General features: G+C 44.3%; 1 protein-coding gene across 1 annotated transcript; it reads right to left on the bottom strand.

The window, feature by feature from the left end:
• Nucleotides 1-13,655: 13,655 nt before the first annotated feature.
• Nucleotides 13,656-15,410, bottom strand: LOC140917950 (uncharacterized). The gene is made up of 2 exons (XM_073361476.1): nt 14,858-15,410; nt 13,656-14,269 (listed from the first exon to the last, which is right to left on the bottom strand). Exons 1-2 carry the CDS (start codon nt 15,405-15,407, stop codon nt 13,749-13,751), a joined length of 1,071 nt encoding a protein of 356 aa, XP_073217577.1. The 5' UTR covers nt 15,408-15,410; the 3' UTR covers nt 13,656-13,748.
• Between the last annotated feature and the right edge of the window lie 8,609 nt (nt 15,411-24,019).

Raw genomic sequence — 24,019 nt, 5'->3', positions numbered from 1 at the left:
GGCAGTAGTTTGGCATTTTTTACTTTAGTAATATTTAACTTCATTTCATCCACCTATCAACCAGCAGTTACAATTTAAGTCAGTTTGGCAATTAAGAATTACACATTCAAGAATGAAAAACTAATCCACAGGAAGCATTTTGTTTTGGGGAAACATAGATTCTTGATTTCTTCATGATGTTCCCAGCTATGGCACATCATCATCTTACAAAACATGGAGGTACTAAAAAGAAATAGGTCACAAGCTCAGACTTGTAAGGTTAAAAAACCACTATGAATCTCACTTTTTCATCACTAGATAAAAACTTACTAACTAAATCTGACCAAAATAATTCAAATTCCAAAAATTTCTCAATGAAAAAAAATATTTTTGCAAAAAAAAAAAATTCTGTTTTCCAACTATCTCCTTTTGGTATCTTCCTAACAGTAAACTCTGCAATTAATATCTCTATCATTAAAAACTGCAGAGAAATGATGGAATACATTCTACGTCCTCTCTTTCCTGGTTTACTCAGACTGCAATCAGAGACAAATGTATTGGCAACAACACAAAAGCAGAGCATAAACAAGAGTACTCTGAGTGACAGATTTTTTCACACCATGGAGGGAGATTTCCAGGGAGATCAAGCACTAATGCTCATGACTTGTCAACAAAGTCACTTGACATTAAAGCTCAAAGACTTTAATGAAGAAACTACAGAGGATTTGATTGTTGTGGTCTTTAAAGCTGCTGCATTATATTAAAAATGTGATGGACTCTAAGTGACCAACATTAAATTTTAAAGCTGTTTAAGATGCATTTCTGTTCTCCCACATCCTTGACCCTGACTCACGTCCTTCTCCCACTCAATGCAAATACTGCACAGTGTCTGCAATCACTTACAAAAAACAACATAATGTTGGAATAATTGTGAGGGGGAATTGCTTTATCTCTTATCTGGACCTACTGTAACCATGTTTATGATGCATACTCAAAAACAGTAGACTCCAACAGAACAAAATGGAACAAAGATCCAGATGAGGTTTTATGTAAGTTGGAGGTTATATATCGAATATAAGACAGATAAGCCAGTTATGAATAGAAACTAGACATACTATGGAGAGTTTTTGAAAACAGTATTGGTGATGGATCTGGAGACTGAAATTTTCCATTTATCCACATCATAAAGTACAGCAGAGACAGTGGATATGCAAGCTTCCGCATGCAACCCAACCAATAAACCTCAACCCCAGCCCGGAAGGGCTACCTTTAAGGTGAGCCGGACATTCAGTCTACACATCTGTCCACTCCTAGACCTCTCAGCTGAACATGCCAATACAGGTGTCAATTAATGCCAAATAACGTTGGCTTTATGAAGTGGCGTCTGTCCATGAGGAATGAAAGAGGGAATGATACCATAAAAGAGCCACCAGATGGTGACAGATTTCAATTCCTACCAGCTCTGATTAGCAACCAGAGTAGTTTCCTTGTAAGGAAAGGCTATACCCGCTCCTGCCATTCCCAAAAGTTATCCATTCTTTCAGTCAGAGATTTTTGTAATCCACTCTGTGCCTTTATATAGTGTTTAATATAATGCAGGGCTGCCCTAATACGCCTCCTTTTTGTCAAACTTGGCACTGCAACTGCTCCCTGCCTCTGTTTACAAGATGCAGAAGCCCCTTCATTTTCAATTTTAACCGATTTTTACAAAAAACAACCCCTGGGTTTTACTAAATATGTTTTTTTCCAATTTTTACCCTACATTCAAATCTATAAAAATAACTTGTTTTATTAGGAAAATACAATACATTGCATGAGATACATGTATTGTGATAATATGTTACTCTGTGTGTATATGCAAAGCTGCCTGTTGAAGTCCAGCTATGTATTAATCTAGAAGATACACACAATAAACAAACAGGTTTCAGAGTAGCAGCCATGTTAGTCTGTATCTGCAAAAAGAAAAGGAGGACTTGTGGCACCTTAGAGACTAACAAATTTATTTGAGCATAAGCTTTCGTGAGCTACGTAAAAAATAAATAAATTTGTTAGTCTCTAAGGTGCCACAAGTCCTCCTTTTCATTTAATAAACCAACAGGCATTTATGAAAGCTCTGAAGTATGTGCACTTCTAAATGTACTGATGAATCTCACGCCCACCACGTGCACATTTCAAGCTGTTAGCAGAAAACTGTTTAAAGAATGGACACACTAAAATGGGAAGAAAATGAAAATCTGTATCAGAATACATTTCAGAACAAAAGGAAGTACAGTAACTCCTCACTTAATGTTGTAGTTCTGTTCCTGAAAAATGTGACTTTAAGCAAAACGATGTTAAGCTAATCCCATTTCCCCATAAGAATTAATGTAAATGGGGGGGGGGGTTAGGTTCCAGGGGGAAAAAAAAATTGCCAGACAAAAGACTATATGTGTGTGTGTGTGTGTGTGTGTGTGTGTGTACACACACACACAATATAAGTTTTAAACAAACAATTTAATACTGTACACAGCAAAGATGATTGTGAAGCTTGGTCAAGGTGGAGGAGTCAGAGGGTGGGATATTTCCCAGGGGATGCTTTACTGCTAAATGATGAACTAGCAATTGGCTGAGCCTTCAAGGGTTAACTCGTTGTTAATGTAGCCTCACACTCTACAAGGCAGCAGGAATGGAGGGAAGGGAGACAGCATGGCAGACAGAGACACACAGTGTGTGTGTGTGTGTGTGTGTGAGAGAGAGAGAGAAAGAGAGATGCGCATTTGCCCTTTAAGTACACTGACACCACTGTTAAGTACACTACCTTGTTAAGTTAATCAGCAAGCTGAGACCACAGAAGCTGCTGCCAGGAAGCTCCCTCCATCCTGAGCCTTGTTGTGTGTCTCCTCTGCTCTGCAGATATGGGCTAAGCAGGGTGCAGGAGCAGGGGGGAGGGGGACACCCTGACATTAGCCCCCCTTTCCTGCCCCCCCCCACTGCAGCAAGCAGGAGGCTCTGGAGAGCAGCTCCAAGGCAGAGGACAGGAGCAGCACATGGCAGTGGGGGGAGGGACAGCTGAACTGCTGGCAATTGATAACCTACTGAGCAGCTGCTGCACAGGGAACTTAGGGGAGCGGGGAGCTGATAGCGGGGCTGCCGGTCCACCCTGGTTCCAAGCCCCCACCAGCTAGCTGCAATGGGCTGCTCTTGCTGCAAGCAGTGGACAAAGCAGGCGGCTGCCAAACGACATTATAAGGGAGCATTGCGCAACTTTAAACGAGCATCAGCAACGTAACAAGGAAATTGATCAGCAACGTAACAAGGAAACAATGTTAACCGGGACAACTTTAAGTGAGGAGTTACTGTATTCAAAAGTTTTTAAAAAACAAAAATAGGAGAAAAAGATTAAGTTTGGTGTATGCGCTGCAAAAGGTGTGACCCAAATATTAAATGTAAATATTTATAGGTTAACAGTTCTATGTCTAAATCAGTAAACTATTTAAATGAAAAGTTTTATTTGGGGATTAGAGATATATTTTCTTAAACTCAGAGGTGGCATTGTGTTTTGAGTTCTGTTTTAGTTCTTCAGCAAACCACATTGAATTCCATTAATCTACGGACTACTTTTTCCCCATCCTTCCATCCACCAAAATAAACCCTAATATTTACTCAGAAAAATCAATCATTTTTCCACCGACTTTCACCTGTTTTTGTTGTTGTGGTAATAAACACTGATAAATTTTTTAAAAAAACACCCAAACACGAAGGGCCCAAAAGATACGGCAGCCTGCATGGAGCGGAGCGACCCAGGCCATAAGCTTGGCATCAGTCTTTAAACAATAACAAACTCTGCTGTCTGTGCCTTTAAACCAACCAACGTAACAGGCAGCTGGTTGGCGGCAGTGCTTTCAGCCAAAGCCAGGCACAGGTGCCAACTTTCCTTGGCGCCATGGGAGCTCACGCCCCCACTGCCCCCGGCCCGACTCCAACCCCTCCCTGCCCCTATTGGACCCCTCTCCAAATCCCCACCCAGGCCCCACCTCTTCCCCGCGTGCGCTGCATTCCTCCTCCTCTCCCCTCCCTCCCAGTGTTTGCCATGCAAAACAGCTGTTTCGTGGCATAAGTGCTGGGAGGGAGGGAGGGGGGAGAAGCAGGATGTGGTGGCACGCTCAGGGGAGGAGGTGGAGGCGAGGCGAGCTGGGGCGAGTCAGGGAGCAATTTTTCCCCATGGGTGCTCCAGTCCCGGAGCACCCATGGAGTCGGTGCTTATGAGGCCAGGCCCTGGCACTGAGGTTCTGGCCTGGTGCTGAGAAGCGCCTCTCCCTGGTCCAGCCTCACCCAGCACTCCCCCCAAAAGGAAGCAGCTAGCCTTACCTGGACTTCTAGCTCCTGACTGGTCAACATCTGCTCCTGGCCCTACTAGGCCTCTTGAGGACTAAGCCTTATTGGTAGCTTAGCCTAGGGCACAATGCCTCCAGCAGAGGACAAAAGAATGCCTAATAGGCCCGTATACGCATAGCAAATCCCCCCGTTATACATTTATATCACAGGTCAGAGTGGCCCAATTGCCATCCCATTAATTATCCAAAAAGCAAGGAGAGGCTGTTCTATGTATGCTAAAGGCCGCCAAAGGTGTGGTGGCAAAAAGATGGAAGGTTTAAAGTCAGTGATTTAATGGGAGAATGACAAAGGAAAGCATTAGATTTCTTTCTTTGTTCAACTTTAATGTCTGCACAAGAAGAGCATGGAATATTTTCATGTGAATATTTGAAAACCAGTGAGAGACTCTTTCCCCACAGCAACAAATGGGAAGATACATACCGCACCAGTTTGTTAAACTGTGTCACATTTATCAAAGCAGAAACAAACGTGTTAGCGTTCTATAACCCCAGAGTACACTGTCCAAGTTATAGGACAAAATCATTTCCACGAGATTAGATGGATTTTCTTCTTTAAGAAATGGGTGGGGGTGGAGAGCACATGGAAATGATATTAATATCAGAGTTGGATCACTTTACAAGATTTGCATAGCCATATGCCACCAAGATAAGAAATGACATGGTTGCAGATTAAATCCTTAATGATTGATATTACAGTTCCTATGTTCTAAGAAGAGAATGAAGTTCGGAAAACAGCTTTTTTATTGCTACAAGAATTGGGAAATATTGTAGAGTCCACATGTTCCCTTCCACAGCTTCACTTTTTGCAAGATAATAGGCTGATGAAATGGTTGAGCAGTCACTTTCACTAGATTTTATTGTCCATATTAAGGACATTTCAGCAAAATGCAGGTCAGTCCAGAGAATGCCTGAGATAAATATATCATTGGCTACTATGGAGTTTAAAATACAGTACTAGATGTCCCTCCAGTAATAAAAGTGAGATCCAGTCACCTACAGTATTATTGACCTAATTTTCATTGTAATTGTACTGTATCTGGGAGTTATTTCTAGCATTTAAAATACTTCAGAAGGAACTGGAACGTATTGTACAGTGTATGTTATATACCTGATCTCCCAAAAACTATTGTCCATAATCAGGATTATTATGGTCAAGTGGTACATTTACTAGAAAACTAAGTTTATATTAGAAACTGTCCTAATATGGATATTCAGAGAAAATTGGCTTGTTGGAAGATGAAAGTACCACTGGATGGAGAATATGGTGATCCATCATGACTACTGCATCTTATAGCAATTCTGTAACAGGGTATTCATAAACAAGTGTATGATTTAGGTCAAGAATCCTATCCAATACAAGATTTCACATCTGTCCGGGACAAGTGAAAAATACCAGTTACCATACAGTAGTAACTAAACATGGTCTAAAAGTGTGGTTCTTCTCTGGAAAATGGCATCCTAGGTTTCACACTAGCTTTCCAGATTAACTGTGCTGTTTCATGTTAAAAAGATGGTGGTTTTGTTTTGTTTTATTTCCTAACTACAAAATCTGCAAACTCAGTCTGGGATCTGAGAATCAAGCACAGTTCTTGTCATCTCATGCATCATCATTATTCATAAAGATTCTGAAGACCATATTGCTCCCCTCAGTAATAACTATGCACCTTCATCATTGCCTCCAACCGGTTTGTGATTAGAACTTCGAAAACAATTCTGCTGGTGGTCCACAAGAAGGAACAGAAACCTGCTCTCATACATGTGTTGTCTCCACAGGGCTAACAGGAGTAAAATTCAGTGTAAGCTTATCAGGCCTGAGTACACATAAGGAACAAATCAGCTGAGGAAGAAGGTGTCATTTTTAATTGCAATAATCACTTTCCAGAGCAGGACAACATTTAAAGACACTTTTGAATGTTAAGTTACATCTTTTTTTATTCTTGATTAGGAAAACCTGAACTAGTGACTACAATTGTGAAGTTCCTATAAATGTTATGGGGTTGATTTAATACCTTCAGATAACAAGAATTTGGCAGTTATGGTTTAGAGCTAACAGATCACTATTAAAAATCCAGAGGAGAACAGAGGTTCACTATCTTATTTATCACTTACTTTACCATTGTCTATGAAATACGAGGTCACTTACATTTTTGTGTGACCCATTCTGAATGCTGAGAAGTCAAAATGTTCATCTCATAATTTTTGTAATTTATTCAGGAGAAAGGTCCTCTTTACACTCTGATTTTACCTTATTTGCATAAGAATAATAGAAATGTTGTCAAGAATCCAAAAATATACACTTATAGCGGAGTAATACAGGAATGTTCAAACTTCATTTCAAATGCCAAAGCACTTGTGTTACTGCATATTTATAGAGGCACCCAAATAATAAGAGGGATGAAGAGAAGAACAACAAGCTCTAGGGATGGGGGAAGCAGCCAGTAAAATATAGAAGCAAAGCAGAGGAGATATGTAGAGACGAAGGAAAAAAAGCTTATGCGGTGTCAGAGACCTATTCAACTAATGCACATTCTTAAAGATCAGTATTATTATAGGCAGGGCTCATAGCAACAACTATTATTAAAGTTGCCTGACACATCCCATTATAAAACCCCATTTTCAATAACTTTAACTTTGCAAAACTGTAGCCATCTGAGCTGAAGTTTTCTGTGCTGGCTGTCTGCCTCAGGCTGAATTTTACTGGAAATTTTCAGCCAAAACAGTTCTGTAATTTCTGCAAATGAGGCTAAGGAAAGAAGTGTTATTTTGCCAATGTTAAGAAATGCTGGTGACCATTTCTTTGAAAAACTTTATTGCCTACATAATTTGGAGCAGGGACCTGAGATCTGGCAGAAAGCTGACCTTTCCATCAGGGATGTGCTTTTTTTGCTTTCTTCTTGAAAATCCACCCAAATCTGGCCAAGTTATAAACCTTTGTGTGGGAGGAAATATTTTAAATTGCAGTTTGTAGAAGCTCAATAGAGACTTAGATTTTAGTGGCTAAATTCCCTGCAGATTCTGCCTGCACTGGGATGTTCAAGCCTGGGGTTGAAGAGGAATTTCCCTACAGTTGTAGTTCTGGGCTGCTGTGGTCAATTCCAGGTCTGGATCTGGGCACCAGAATGGAGAGCAGAGAGACTGCCTCTCATGTGTTCTCAAAAAGAAAAGGAGTACTTGTGGCACCTTAGAGACTAACCAATTTGAGCATAAGCTTTCGTGAGCTACAGCTCAGTTCATCGGACGCATACTGTGGAAAGCGTAGAAGATCTTTTTATACACACAAAGCATGAAAAAAATACCTCCCCCCACCCCACTCTCCTGCTGGTAATAGCTTATCTAAAGTGATCAGCTATTATAGATAAGCTATTACCAGCAGGAGAGTGGGGGGGGGGGAGGTATTTTTTCATGCTTTGTGTGTATAAAAAGATCTTCTACGCTTTCCACAGTATGCGTCCGATGAAGTGAGCTGTAGCTCACGAAAGCTTATGCTCAAATAAATTGGTTAGTCTCTAAGGTGCCACAAGTACTCCTTTTCTTTTTGCGAATACAGAGTAACACGGCTGTTACTCTGAAACCTGTCATGTGTTCTCAGTAACACCCTTGCTGGGCCCAGGCAGTGTGGCGGAAGAACCTGCCTAATTCAAATTCAGGTCCTGCACTGCAGGGGGAGGGGAGAAAAAATTGGACAAGAGGAGAGTGGAGACAGACTTGATGCTGATGGGGGAAAGATGGAAACTGGGTCTGGAAAATCAGGCTCACCATTCCTCTGCGGTCAGCAAATATCTATGAACCCCATTAGGGCAGTGTCCTATCCCCTCGCTACAGCTTATGCACACAGAGGATGAAACCAGTTACTTCATTAGCTCAACTGGAAGAGGTCTGTGCAGTGGATCTAAAGGCTCCAACCCAGCTGATGATCCATGTGGGTGTCAATATGATGCCAAAAATTGGGTATTCCATTATGTAAGTTTGCTTTTTCAAAACCTAGGAAATTATACACACACAGACACACACACACAAAAAATACATTAAAAGATCATTAAGGTTTCAAAGTCAAGCACACGAAAATTAGGAAATGCTGGAATCAAGGTTGCCTGTGTAATCTTAGGGCTTGTCTTCACTACCACGCTAGATCGATGCAGCTGCACCAATATAGCGCACCTGAGGAAGACACACCAGGTCAACAGGAGAGCGCTCTTCCATCAACATAATTACTCTACCTCAACAAGAGGCAAAAGCTATGTTGAGGGGAGAGCGTCTCCTGCCAACATAGCGCTGTGTAGACAGCGCATTAAGTCAATGTAACTTAAGTCGCTCAGGGAGATTGTTTTTTCACACCCTTGAGTGACATAAATTACATAGACTTAAGCATTAGTGTAGACAAGCTCTTAATGTGCCCTCCTTGTGTTTTTCATTACGACACAGTCTTTAATGGCATGATCATTGATTTTTTTCCGACAGGACCCCTGCCTCATTCAGTTCAGAGGATGAGCCTCCTCTGGGAAGGAATCAAGGTTCTGTACTGAAGGAGACTGTTGCCTGCAGGACCCAGGCTTTATTTGCTGGAGAAGTTGGAAGGTGTGTAGTCAGTGAGGCAGGAGATTGCAGGAAGAGATAAAATAATCTCATGATTAAGTTGAATGATGTGGTGGAGAATGCTGCCTTGGAGAAGTGGATTCTATCCCTGCCTCTGCCATAGAGTTCCTACATGATGTTATACAAGTCAGTTAGTCCAAACTTTGCACAGGGGGTCACTAACTGTGTAGTCCTCATTTTCTGGGAACCTCACTTGATCTCACCAGACTCTGGGGTCTGATCTGGAGAAGTGCTGAGCATTCACAGCTGCAACTGAAATAAATAGGAATTGTGCTTTAAACTTATTGTTGCTTGTAACGGGGTCAGCACCTGCCTCTCACAAGCACCTCCTTCTGGTCGGGTGTGAGCCTGTTATTTCTTAGTTTGGAATGGGGTGGCAGCCACCTATCACAAGCACACTGCCCCACCGGCCCCTCCAGCCAATGATTTCTTTGGTGGGTCTTCACTGACTCAGATCTCTGGCCGAATCTCTCTCACTGCCTGTAGGTGGAACAAACAAAACCCCTTCGGGTGTATACAGTCTCTACCTTCTCACAGCCTGGTATGGGACTGTGACGGGTCTTGCACCACAGCGGCCCTTTGTGGCAGGGGTGGATGGGGTGTTGGGGCCTCACCACTCCTACGTTCCCACGCCCGTCCTGTAAGGGTGTTCCAATGTGGCCCAGTGGCCGGTCTCCCTGTGCTCACCCCTTAGTCAGGGTAGCGGGACCTACAGGCTTGAGTCCATGTGTCGCCCCAACCATCGGGCGGCGTGGCCCGAAGGCCGGGTCCACATAAATCGCTCCCCATGTTGGGACAGTGCGGCCTAGCGGCCGGAGTCCATATAATCCCCCTCACAAGCGGGGTAGTGGGCACTAGGCCGCACAACACACCGAGCATCAGTGCAGCTTTCACGCTGCCTGTCTCTAAGATGCCCCTGGGTCACTTCCTACCGTCAGTGTCACCTTCTCCACTCCTGGGGGGGGGGGTCCTCTAGTCCGTCCCCTCCGGCCGAAACCTCCATCTTGGATGTCGGATGCATCCTGGCTTGGCTGTCCCCTGAATCCGGGAGTTCTGGCTGTCCCTTCCCTGGAGCTGGCAGTGTGCCTCCTTCTCCTCTGGTGGTCAGCCCAGACTGAGCACCTTTGTAGGCTTTTATACTTATTCCTCAGTTGGAGCATGCCCAGCAGGGCTTCCAGGGCAGGGCTACCTCTGCCAGGAAGGAAGGGTTAACCCCCACAATACCAGTGTGGGGCCACTCTGCCCCATCACAGGGACCAACAAGGCTTCCTTCCCGGAGACACTGCCTTCTATAACAGTTGAACAGGGGTCCATCATGATACCGTCAGTTGGTGTGTTCTTTTCAATAGCCCTCCCTGGGCTCAGTCTCTAACCAGACCAACAGGGCCCTCTGCTGTAAACTTGCTTGGTCTAACTAAGTTCTGGGCTCAGTCCTTGCTCAATCCCCACAGCCAGCCAGGAGCGCATTCTTAGCTCTCTCAATCTTCGGCAGCCCGCTCAGGCCTGGCCTTACTAAGTTGTCTGTGGTCCTGCTGCTCTTCTAGCCAGCCAGAAACTTGACTTTTCCTCTTCCAGCTCCAGGCAGCAACTGATGGTGCTGTTGCTCCCTTTTATATGGCCCTCCTGACCCCAGATTGGCTGCTCCAGCAGCCCCTCTGGTTGGCTGCCTCCCCTGCAGCCACTCTAGACTGCCTGGAGGACTACTTTTCTTCTCTTTTCTGGGGCAGGGGGAGGCAGAGCTGTGAGGCCTCCAGCAGGGGGCCTCTGGACCTAGTCAACCGCATCACATTACCCCTTGATCCTAGCAGTTAGCCAATATTCAGGGCCTAGAAGGGTTGTTTCTGCTGAGAGAGGAAACTGATGGTAAAGTCACATATATTCTTTGATGCAATCCTGTTTATTTACAAAGTCCTGTTTCCCTGAAAAGAGTAGAAAAATGACAGGAGGCAGTTTCCTTGTTCAGAAATCCAAATTTACCTTTTCAGCAAGTTCTCTGAGGGGAAAAAATAAATCAGTCTCTTGGCTTCTTCTTAGGGTATGTCTACACTAAGGAATAAGGTCAAATTTATAGAAGTCAGTTTTTTAGAAATCGGTTTTATATATTCGAGTGTGTGTGTCCCCACAGAAAATGCTCTAAGTGCATTAAGTGCATTAACTCGGCGGAGTGCTTCCACAGTACCGAGGCTAGAGTCGACTTCCGGAGCGTTGCACTGTGGATAGCTATCCCACAGTTCCCGCAGTCTCTGCTGCCCATTGGAATTCTGGGTTGAGATCCCAATGCCTGATGGGGCTAAAACATTGTCGCGGGTGGTTCTGGGTACATATCGTCAGGCCCCCGTTCCCTGCCTCCCTCCGTGAAAGCAAGGGCAGACAATCGTTTCGCGCCTTTTTTCCTGAGTTACCTGTGCAGACGCCATACCACGGCAAGCATGGAGCCCGCTCAGGTAACCGTCACCCTATGTCTCCTGGGTGCTGGCAGACGTAGTACGGCTTTGCTACACAGTAGCAGCAACCCCTTGCCTTGTGGCAGCAGACGGTACAGTATGACTGGTAGCCGTCATCGTCATGTCCGAGGTGCTCCTGGCCACGTCGGCTGGGAGCGCCTGGACAGACATGGCCACAGGGACTTAATTTAGAGTGACTTGACCAGGTCATTCTCTTTAGTCCTGCAGTCAGTCCTATTGAACCGTCTTATGGTGAGCAGGCAGGTGATACGGATTGCTAGCAGTCGTACTGTACCATCTTCTGCTGGGCAGGCAAGAGATGAGGATGGTTAGCAGTCGTACTGTACCATCTTCTGCCGAGCAGCCATGAGATGTGGATGGCATGCAGTCTTTCTGCACTGTCTGCTGCCAGCCAAAGATGTAAAAGATAGATGGAGTGGATCAAAACAAGAAATAGACCAGATTTGTTCTGTATTCATTTGCTTCCCCCCTTCCCGCATCTAGGGGACTCATTCTTCTAGGTCACACTGCAGTCACTCACAGAGAAGGTGCAGCGAGGTAAATCTAGCCATGTATCGATCAGAGGCCAGGCTAACCTTCTTGTTCCAATAAGAACGATAACTTAGGTGCACCATTTCTTATTGGAACCCTCCGTGAAGTCCTGCCTGAAATACTCCTTGATGTAAAGACACCCCCTTTGTTGATTTTAGCTCCCTGAAGCCAACCCTGTAAGCCATGTCGTCAGTCGCCCCTCCCTCCGTCAGAGCAACGACAGACAATCGTTCCGCGCCTTTTTTCTGTGCGGATGCCATACCAAGGCAAGCATGGAGGCCGCTCAGCTCACTTTGGCAATTAGGAGCACATTAAACACCACACGCATTATCCAGCAGTATATGCAGCAACGGAACCTGGCAAAGCGATACTGGGCGAGGAGGCGACGTCAGCGCGGTCACGTGAGTGATCAGGACATGGACACAGATTTCTCTGAAGGCATGGGCCCTGCCAGTGCATGCATCATGGTGCTAATGGGGCAGGTTCATGCTGTGGAACGCCGATTCTGGGCTCAGGAAACAAGCACAGACTGGTGAGACCGCACAGTGTTGCAGGTCTGGGACGATTCCCAGTGGCTGCGAAACTTTCGCATGCGTAAGGGCACTTTCATGGAACTTTGTGACTTGCTTTCCCCTGCCCTGAGGCGCATGAATACCAAGATGAGAGCAGCCCTCACAGTTGAGAAGTGAGTGGCGATAGCCCTGTGGAAGCTTGCAACGCCAGACAGCTACTGGTCAGTTGGGAATCAATTTGGAGTGGGCAAATCTACTGTGGGGGCTGCTGTGATACAAGTAGCCCACGCAATCAAAGATCTACTGATATCAAGGGTAGTGACCCTGGGAAATGTGCAGGTCATAGTGGATGGCTTTGCTGCAATGGGATTCCCTAACTGTGGTGGGGCCATAGACGGAACCCATATCCCTATCTTGGCACCAGAGCACCAAGCCGCCGAGTACATAAACAGCAAGGGGTACTTTTCGATAGTGCTGCAAGCTCTGGTGGATCACAAGGGACGTTTCACCAACATCAACGTGGGATGGCCGGGAAAGGTACATGACGCTCGCATCTTCAGGAACTCTGGTCTGTTTCAAAAGCTGCAGGAAGGGACTTTATTCCCAGACCAGAAAATAACTGTTGGGGATGTTGAAATGCCTATATGTATCCTTGGGGACCCAGCCTACCCCTTAATGCCATGGCTCATGAAGCCGTACACAGGTAGCCTGGACAGTAGTCAGGAGCTGTTCAACTACAGGCTGAGCAAGTGCAGAATGGTGGTAGAATGTGCATTTGGACGTTTAAAGGCGCGCTGGCGCAGTTTACTGACTCGCTTAGACCTCAGCGAAACCAATATTCCCACTGTTATTACTGCTTGCTGTGTGAGTAAGGGGGAGACATTTATGGCGGGGTGGGAGGTTGGAGGCAAATAGCCTGGCTGCTGGTTACGCGCAGCCAGACACCAGGGCGGTTAGAAGAGCACAGGAGGGCGTGGTACGCATCAGAGAAGCTTTGAAAACCAGTTTCATGACTGGCCAGGCTACGGTGTGAAAGTTCTGTTTGTTTCTCCTTGATGAAACCCCCCGCCCCTTGGTTCACTCTACTTCCCTGTAAGCTAACCACCCGCCCCTCCTCCCTTCAGTCACCGCTTGCAGAGGCAATAAAGTCATTGTTGCTTCACATTCATGCATTCTTTATTCATTCATCACACAAATGGGGGGATGACTACCAAGGTAGCCCAGGAGGGGTGGTGGAGGAGGGAAGGAAAATGCCACACAGCACTTTAAGCACAGCACTTTAAAAGTTTACAACTTTAAAATTTATTGAATGACAGCCTTCTTTTTTTTGGGCAATCCTCTGTGGTGGAGTGGCTGGTTGGCCGGAGGCCCCGCCACCACGTTCTTGGGCGTCTGGGTGTGGAGGCTACGGAACTTGGGGAGGAGGGCGGTTGGTTACAGAGGGGCTGCAGTGGCAGTCTGTGCTCCAACTGCCTTTGCTGCAGCTCAGCCATACACTGGAGCATACTGGTTTGGTCCTCCAGCAGCCTCAGCATTGAATCCTGCCTCCTCTCATCACGCTGCCGCCACATTTGACCTTCAGCCCTCTCTTCAGCCCGCCACTTACTCTCTTCAGCCCGCCACCTCTCCTCCCGGTCATTTTGTGCTTTCCTGCACTCTGACATTATTTGCCTCCACGCATTCGTCTGTGCTCTGTCAGTGTGGGAGGACAGCATGAGCTCGGAGAACATTTCATCGCAAGTGCGTTTTTTTTTCTTTCTTAGCTTCACTAGCCTCTGGGAAGGAGAAGATCCTGTGATCATTGAAACACATGCAGCTGGTGGAGGAAAAAAAAGGGACAGCGGTATTTAAAAAGACACATTTTATAAAACAGTGGCTACACTCTTTCAGGGTAAACCTTGCTGTTAACATTGCATACATAGCACATGTGCTTTCGTTACAAGGTCGCATTTTGCCTCCCCCCACCGCGTGGCTACCCCCTCAACCTTCCCCCCTCCCTGTGGCTAACAGCAGGGAACATTTCTGTTTAGCCACAGGCAAACAGCCCAGCAGGAATGGGCTCCTCTGAGTGTCCCCTGAAGAAAAGCACTCTATTTCAACCAGGTGACCATGAATTATATCTCACTCTCCTAAGGATAACACAGAGAGATAAAGAATGGATGTTGTTTGAATGCCAGCAAACATACAGTGCAATGCTTTGTTCTACAATGATTCCCGAGTATGTGTTACTGGCCTGGAGTGGTAAAGTGTCCTACCATGAAGGATGCAATAAGGCTGCCCTCCCCAGAAACCTTTTGCAAAGGCTTTAGGAGTACATCTAGGAGAACCGCGAATGCCAGGGCAAAGTAATCCTTTCACCTGCTTGCTTTTAAACCATGTATAGTATTTTAAAAGGTACACTCACCAGAGGTCCCTTCTCCGCCTGCTGGGTCCAGGAGGCAGCCTTGGGTGGGTTCGGGGGGTACTGGCTCCAGGTCCAGGGTGAGAAACAGTTCCTGGCTGTCGGGAAAACCGGTTTCTCCGCTTGCTTGCTGTGAGCTATCTACAACCTCATCATCATCTTCTTCGTCCCCAAAACCTGCTTCCGTATTGCCTCCATCTCCATTGAAGGAGTCAAACAACACGGCTCGGGTAGTGGTGGCTGAACCCCCTAAAATGGCATGCAGCTCATCATAGAAGTGGCATGTTTGGGGCTCTGACCCGGAGCGGCCGTTCGCCTCTCTGGTTTTCTGGTAAGCTTGCTTCAGCTCCTTCAGTTTCACGCGGCACTGCTTCGGGTCCTTGTTATGGCCTCTGTCCTTCATGCCCTGGGAGATTTTGACAAAGGTTTTGGCATTTCGAAAACTGGAACGGAGTTCTGATAGCACGAATTCTTCTCCCCAAACAGCGATCAGATCCCGTACCTCCCGTTCGGTCCATGCTGGAGCTCTTTTGCGATTCTGGGACTCCATCATGGTCACCTGTGCTGATGAGCTCTGCATGGTCACCTGCAGCTTGCCACGCTGGCCAAACAGGAAATGAGATTTAAAAGTTCGCGGTTCTTTTCTTGTCTACCTGGCCAGTGCATCTGAGTTGAGAGTGCTGTCCAGAGCGGTCACAATGGAGCACTCTGGGATAGCTCCCGGAGGCCAATACCATCGAATTGTGTCCACAGTACCCCAAATTCGAGCCGGCAAGGTCGATTTAAGCGCTAATCCACTTGTCAGGGGTGGAGTAAGGAAATCGATTTTAAGAGCCCTTTAAGTCGAAATAAAGGGCTTCATTGTGTGGACGGGTGCAGATTTACATCGATTTAACGCTGCTAAATTCGACCTAAAGTCCTAGTGTAGACCAGGGCTCAGAGCCAGATGCATCACAGCTTCTCCCACTAGAGAGACAAGGAGTAATCTCTTTTATTGGACCAACTTCTGTTGGTGAAAGAGACAAGCTCTCATGCTACACAGAGCTCTTCTTCAGGTCTGGGAAAGGTATCAAGAGTGTCACAGCTAAATACAAGATCAGACAGACAGTTTAGCATAAGTAGTTAGCACACATTCCAAGGAACAATTCAAGGTGAAGTGTCCTGTTAACACCTCTGCAGTCATAGGACAAAAGGGGATTAGGGGATTACAGATTGCTGTAATAAACCATCAGTCCAGTGTCTTTATTGAGACCATGATTGTTAGAGTGTAGCTAAATTATGAGTTTTAGTTCCTAGGCTCATCCTTTGAAAGGGCTGTACAGGTTTCCCACTATCTGCTCACTTTTCCGCTTACATACATACACTTTCATAGTTGATTGCAGTGTTGTTAGTCCGAGGCTACTAAAAAGACAAGGTGGGTGAGGCAATATCTTTTATTGGACCAACTTCTGTTGGTGAAAGAGACAAGCTCTTTGTAACCCAAAAGCTTTGTCTCCTGCACCAACTGAAGTTGGTCCAATAAAAGATATCACCTACCTTGTCTGTCTAATATACATAAATACATACTCTCTCATACACACACACACATACACACCCACCCCTGCAATCAACAAATGTGTCAACTCCTGCATTTGCATTCAGTCTTCATGGAAACCCCTCTGGCCACATGGCTCTTGGCTTCACCTCAGGCCTTGGCATGCCGGCCCCTGGTTTGGGAGGTAATGTCCCTTGGGAGGCATTGTCTACTAATTCAGCTATCACTAAACTGTGGATAATTTAGTCTGAATGAAGGGTGCTTAGTACACCCGTTTACTTTTACCAGGTCTGTGACTGATGGCTGCCATTAACAGTTTCTAACATAACACTATAAAGTGCACAGGCAATCTTAACTCTGGCACTTCCTAATTTATGACTGCTTGACTTTGCAACCTTAATAATGTTATTTTAATGTAGTTTTTGTGTGTAATGTATTATATATAGTTTGCAGTACTACACTTCATAGGGAGGAACCTAAATAGGACTCGGCCATCTCTCAGGGAACTAATTTAGCCTAATGGCAGCGAAAGGAAACAATCACTGTGTAATCAATTAGTATTAGCAAATATTTTGCTTAATGGGGGAAAATATTGTTGGTGATATGAGACTACTGTACTCACCTCAACTCTGCCATATTCCCTTATCTATTTATTAGGAACCTTCTCTTTTAAAACTCATAAAAGAAATTATTTCTGCTGTGAACAATTCCGTTCATCTTTAATAAAATGTTAATAACTAACCAGTGGAGGAATGCTAAATTCTGGTCTTTTAATACAGATGTTACCATATAGAATTTTTTTTAAAAAAAGGATAAACTGAAATGGCCATGGTCATCACTGAAACTTTTGTACCTCTGATCGGAACAGTATTTTTATACATTTAAAAAACCCCTCTCTTCTTTAAATACAGCTGCCTAATCAAGAGGCCATGTCATCGACTGGGGTGACCCGACTCAGAGCTTTCAACACATACTTCCTTCAGATATAGCTTGATTTTTAAGAATCACTAAAATAAACAAAGTTTGAATAAATTCTGTTCAGTCATTTTCTAGTTACATTCTTTGTTCTTTTATCCCAAGCCACTTCAAAGTGAATGAATACTGAGGGACTCTGGCATGCTTTCTTGTGACTTAAACCTGCAGGGACTTCATAAGCCCATCAAACTTCTTAAGGATTTTAGGGAGTCTGAGATATCTAAGATTTAGAAGACATATAATCATGAGGACTGAGCACTGTGCTGAGAGCCCACTGCACCTGTGTTCTCGTGCCACTTTTGCCACTGACCAATGTCAATAATACTTCACTATAGGGTTCCATTAAATAGGTAAATATGAGGATCCCCATCTTACAGAATCTGAAGTGGAGAAATTAAGGTCTTGTTTTGAAGAAAGGCTGAGCACCCAAAATCGCAAATGAAGTCAAATGGGAGCTGCGGGTCTGCAGCACCTGTGAAAATCAGGCCTTAAGTGACTTGCCCAACATGACATAGTCAGTATCAGAACCAGAATTAAAATCCACATTTCTTGGCTGTTTCTTAGTGCTATGGAGTCACATGGCTCTGAGTCCTATTCCTATTCTCATTCTTCTGTGGCCTCTAGGATCCTCCCCTTCCTCCACTCCACACCACCAGACTTCAGCTCCCATGACGACATGTAAGTGTCACATGTTCTGCATAGTGCAGGAGCTATGATCTGGGTCTTAGCAAGTCCATGGCAGAGCAGCTATGCCACACAGTGTTCCCAAAGCACACTTGCCACTTATGTGCTTTTGACAAAACCCATGCCCAAGAGATGCAGACTTCCTAAGAGCAAGAAAAGTCAACTTGCATTTTAGAAACCCCATGGAGTATCCAAGGTTTGATATTTTTTAATTTCTACTCCATACTAATAACAGGCACCAGTTCTCACCCAGGGAAAGAAAATAGTTCCAAAATCGTTGCAGTTAGAAAAAGAAGAAAAGGTTAGAATTATTTGTAACAAATAAAGCTTCCCACTCATTTCTCTCAAACACCTGATTGGATCCACCTCAGCCTTTCCAGAAAAAATAAAACTGTACAGTAGCCTAAGATTTACATCTGTTATATTTCAAGTTAATTGGTTTAATTTTGAGGAAGTGGGAGAACGAAGAAGAGCATAGAAATGGCCTGCTAGGTCAAACTCAATATCCAACTAGTCCAGTATCCTGTCTCTGATAGTGGCCAGAACCAGAGGCTTTAAAGGAAGGTATAAGAATCCTGTAGTAGGCAGATTTGGAATAATCTATCCCCATGTAGGTCTCTTCCTGATCTTGATGTTTAATATCCCTTCCAAATTTTTTGTTGTAAATAATTAGTATACTCTGGCTATTCTTGATATCCATATAAATAACCAATCTATTTTTTTAATGTTAAGTTCTAGGCAATGAGTTTCTGTGGCAATCTTTAAAACCTTTTATCAGTTTTAAATTTCCTATTTATTTTATTTTTGAGGGGGAACAAAAGCTCCCAATCTATCTTCTCTAGAGAATTCATTATTTTATATTCTTTTAGCATATTGTCTCTTACTTGACTAGTTTTGAAAATAAAACAACCCCAATTTTTTCTCTCTCTCTCCATATGAGAGTTCTTTGAAGCCTTTAATTCTTTCACGTTGCTCTTCTGTGAGCTCCCAGTAAGCTCTGCAATACAGGTGAGTCACATCATACGTGCATTTAACTTACGTGAATTCAACTATACACGCTTGGCAAAAAGAAAAATAACAAGATACCTGTAACTAGCGCAGGCGATTCCGCCCACCATTCCACTCAATGAGCGTATGCCCCAGAGTGAGCGTGAGATGGGAGACATAAATCTGCTGTTCCCTCAGTCGGTGTCAGTTCCTGCGTGCCTCTCATAGTGTGAGCATCTCACCACGCTGAGTGTGATTCTAATGTTTAAAGATACTGTACATATTTTTCATACAACATGGCCCCTAAATGCAAGCCAACGACTTCATCTGGTGCTCAACCAAAGAAACGGTGATCTGTTCCAATGCTGGAGGAAAAACTGGCTGTGTTGGACTTATTGAGAGACGGTATGTCGGTCTCCAATGTGGCACATAAATATGGCCGCAATGAATCTAGCATCTGTGCCATCAAGATTCAAGAGAGAGAAATTCCTCAAGCCGTAGCATCAAGTGCTCCAATAACTGCTAAGGTGACAAGCCAGGTGCATGACAACACTTTAGTGAAGACTGAAAAGGCATTAAACTTATGGCTGGAAAACATAAACCGTAAACATGTGCCTATTGATGGCAACACGTTGCGAGAAAAGTCTCTTAGCCTCTATGCGCTGTTCAAACCTCCCGCTGAAGAGGAACAGCCTTCTGATGAGAAGGAATTCAAAGCCAGCCAAGGTTGGCTTAACAGTTTTAGGAACCGCTTCAACCTCAAAAACATGCAGACTACTGGTGAAGCTGCCAATGAAGAGGCAGCAAAAGCCTACCCCGAACAACTAAAGAAAATCATAGAAGAAAAGGACTATCTTCCAGAACAAGTTTTAAGTGCTGACGAGACAGGGCTCTTCCGGAAAAAAATGCCCAACCGCACTTACACTTCAAAATCAGAAAGACAAGCCCCTGGCTTCAAAGCAGCTAAAGACCACGTGACTGTGTTGTTTTGTGGCAATGTGGCTGGGCATTTAATAAAGCTGGGTTGCTCTACAGGGCTGCAAATCCCTGTGCCCTAAAAAGCAAGAACAAAAATCTCCTGCCTGTGTTCTGGCAATCAAATAAAAAGGCCTGGGTGATGACAGCATTATTTCTGGATTGGTTCCACAAGTGTTTCATTCCGGAGGTCAAGCAGTGCCTCGAAGAGAAAGGACTTGACTTTAAAGTGTTACTGATCGTAGACAACGCTCCTGGCCACCCTGCAGCACTCCGGTTTGTGCAGAATGATGTTGAAATTGTCATCCTCCCCCCCCCCCAAAACCACTTCTATCTTCCAACCTCTCAACCGAGGCGTGATTCGCTGTTTCAAGGCCACGTACACGAGGCTTACGTTCTCACAGATACGTAGCGCTATGGATGCTGATCCCAATTTTAATGTGATGGAGTGTTGGATGTCCTTCAACATTGCTGATTGCATCACTTATATTAAACAGACAATGGATACAATCAAGCCTGAAACAGTCAATGCATGTTGGTGAAACGTATGGAAAGAACGTGTGAATGATTTTAAGGGTTTTCCGACCATTGACAAAGAAGTGAAACGCATTGTTCAGGTGGCCAGACAAGTGGGTGGTGATGGCTTCGTTGACATCCTTGAGGAAGAAATTGAAGAATTAATTGAGAGCCACTGGGAAACTTTGACTAACAAAGAGTTAGAGGAACTGATAAAAATAGTCTACAGAAGACGAAGATGACAACGACGAACAGGAAAAGCCAGCAAGTTGGAATCTTCATAAATTTGCTGAAGTGTTTCAAGCAGCGAAACACTTGAATGATTTAATTTCTGAATACGGTCCCTCTATGGAACGAAGCCTCAAAATCACGTCTTATTACGGATGAGTTGAGACCGTATCAAGAAATGTTTGAGCAGCTCAAGAGACAACAGCGACAGTTGCCGATCACCATGTTTTTCAAGGAAAAACAACCAGCAGCTGATGAGCCTACACAATCAACTTCTCGAGCTGAACCAGAGCCAACCAATTCATCTATGACTCATAGAATCATAGAATAACAGAGTTGGAAGGGACCTCTGGAGGCCATCTAGTCCAACCCCCTCCCCAGAGCAGGACCAATCCCAACTAAATAATCCCAGCCAGGGCTTTGTCAAGCCTGACCTTAAAAACTTCTAAGGAAGGGGATTCTACCACCTCCCTAGGTAACGCATTCCAGTGTTTCACCACCCTCCTAGTGAAAAAGTTTTTCCTAATATCCAATCTAAACCTCCCCCACTGCAACTTGAGACCATTACTCCTTGTCCTGTCATCTGCTATCACTGAGAATAGTCTAGATCCATCCTCTTTGGATCCACCTTTCAGGTAGTTAAAAGCAGCTATCAAATCCCCCCTCATTCTTCTCTTCCGTAGACTAAACAATCCCAGTTCCCACAGCCTCTCCTCATAACTCATATGTTCCAGTCCCCTAATCATTTTTGTTGCCCTTCGCTGGACTCTCTCCAATTTCTCCACATCCTTCTTGTAGTGTGGGGCCCAAAACTGGACACAGTACTCCAGATGTAGCCTCACCAATGTCGAATAGAGGGGGACGATCACGTCCCTCGATCTGCTCGCTATGCCCCTACTTATACATCCCAAAATGCCATTGGCCTTCTTGGCAACAAGGGCACACTGTTGACTCATATCCAGCTTCTCGTCCACTGTCACCCCTAGGTCCTTCTCTGCAGAACTGCTTCTTAGCCATTCGGTCCCTAGTCTGTAGCAGTGCATTGGATTCTTCCATCCTAAGTGCAGGACTCTGCACTTGTCCTTGTTGAACCTCATCAGATTTCTTTTGGCCCAATCCTCCAATTTGTCTAGGTCCCTCTGTATCCTATCCCTACCCTCCAGCGTATCTACTCACTCTCCATTACCCAAGCTCTCCGTCACCTCCGTCTCCTGGATCGACATCAAGCCCTAATGACCCCCTGTAATTAAAAATACAGTACTGTAAAATTATATTTTGCATATGTACTCTTTATTATATACTGTACATTACTGTATACATTTATACATATTACTGTACAGGGTTGTATACACAAAACCATGTACAGTATACTATACTTTGTGGCACCTTAGAGACTAACCAATTTATTTGAGCATAAACCTATACTTTGTGAGAGATTTAAGGGATTTTCAAGGGTAATTTTGACTATACGCGATTTTCACCTTACGCGCTGACTTTAGAACCTAACACCTGCATAAGATGCGACTCCACTGTATCCTTTTTTGAGATGGGGTGACCAGCACCTTTCTGTGAAGAGTTTAGCTTCTCACTGCTACAGAGATTTAAAAAATCAAGAGAGGAAATAGCCTTTAGTGGAGTATGTGGGGTTTTTAAAAAAAAAAAATTTGTCATATATTTGATCTCCAGCTCTCATTTTCTTTCTGTCATTGTCTGCTAAGGTTTCACAATTTCTGCAGCGAAGTGAACCTCAAAGTACCAGCTGGAAACTGACATGCAATGAACACCGGTAACCACTTATAAAAGATTTTTTTTTAATGTGGTTGTACTCGCCATCTCAAATAAAAAACATGCTCCCTCTCTCATATTTTTCCTCTATGGCTCACTATATCAAATATAGGCAAGGTAGGGAAAGGGAATATCATTCTGGTCCTCCTGACTTTCCACTAGGCCATACATTTTCTTAGAAATGGTTACAAGCACCACCAGTACTGAGATGGCTGAGCCAACTGCTGCTATGTCAAGAGGTTTCATTCAGAACTGGAGTTCTTTTCAGAACTGAAATACCAAGTCAAAGGGGAAAGGGAAGGCAAGGGCTCAGTCAACCATGTAAATGGATCAGAAGAAGCGAATTTGATAGTGTCTATTCATAGGACAGAAGGAGAGGGGAAAAAAAGAGAGTAATTAACATCTGCTTCACCAAGCCTTTTGAAGTCCCTATATGTGCTACAGATGACAGTAGAAGTTCAGACAAACCAATTATATTTTAAAGATAGAGTACCGCAAAATAAAGGCTATACAAACAAGTGCAAGAAAAAGCGACAATGACGACTCCCCAACATGACACTTAGCAGTGTATCCTTGAATACATTAATCGTCACTACAAGAGGAGGTTTGTGGAGGGATTGTTGTCAATTATAAAATACAAAGTACTTTGCTACATTATTTATACTGAGGTCTTTCAGATGACATCTGGTCCTTTCTGTGCTATGAGGACATTAACTGTCCCATGACAGGTTTCAGAGTAACAGCCGTGTTAGTCTGTATTCGCAAAAAGAAAAGGAGTACTTGTGGCACCTTAGAGACTAACCAATTTATTTGAGCATAAGCTTTCATGAGCTACAGCTCACTTCATCGGATGCATACTGTGGAAAGTGTAGATGTCCCATGACACTTTTTGTGAGACTACTCTAACTTTTTAAAGATGGAGAAGACCTATTAGATCTTGCAGTCCATTCCCCAGCCAGTGGATTGCAGAAAGCTATGTCCCCCTCTTTCACTGCTGTACAAGATACTCTGTTTAATCATTTTCCACCCCCAAAATAGCTGGAAGTTATGGGGGAAGCGATTTCCCACTTTGTGTCCTTCTACGCTCATCATCTCAAAGCCCTTTTTCCACACGACTGTATGAGCCAGGATTCCCCTTCTTTATCCAACCTGCCATGTCTTCACCCTTCCCTCCTGAAAGCCCCTCTTTCCAAATGCCTAGGAATACTAGAGCTCCCCATGAAGATGTGTTAATTAACATGACAAAAAAGTCTTACACACTGGGACACATCAGGCTACAATCCTGACTGAAAGAAAGGGAGTACTTGTGGCACCTTAGAGACTAACAAATTTATTTGAGCATAAGCATGCATCCGATGAAGTGAGCTGTAGCTCATGAAAGCGTATGCTCAAATAAATTTGTTAGTCTCTAAGGTGCCACAAGTACTCCTTTTACTTCCATAAAAAAGAAGCTTACAAGAAGTGGAAGGTTGGACATATGA

The sequence above is a fragment of the Lepidochelys kempii genome, chromosome 10, assembly GCF_965140265.1.
Source record: "Lepidochelys kempii isolate rLepKem1 chromosome 10, rLepKem1.hap2, whole genome shotgun sequence".
Taxonomy (NCBI): Eukaryota; Metazoa; Chordata; order Testudines; family Cheloniidae; genus Lepidochelys; species Lepidochelys kempii.
The sequence above is the reverse complement of the archived record's forward strand: the minus strand, read 5'-3'. Positions and strand labels throughout refer to the sequence as shown.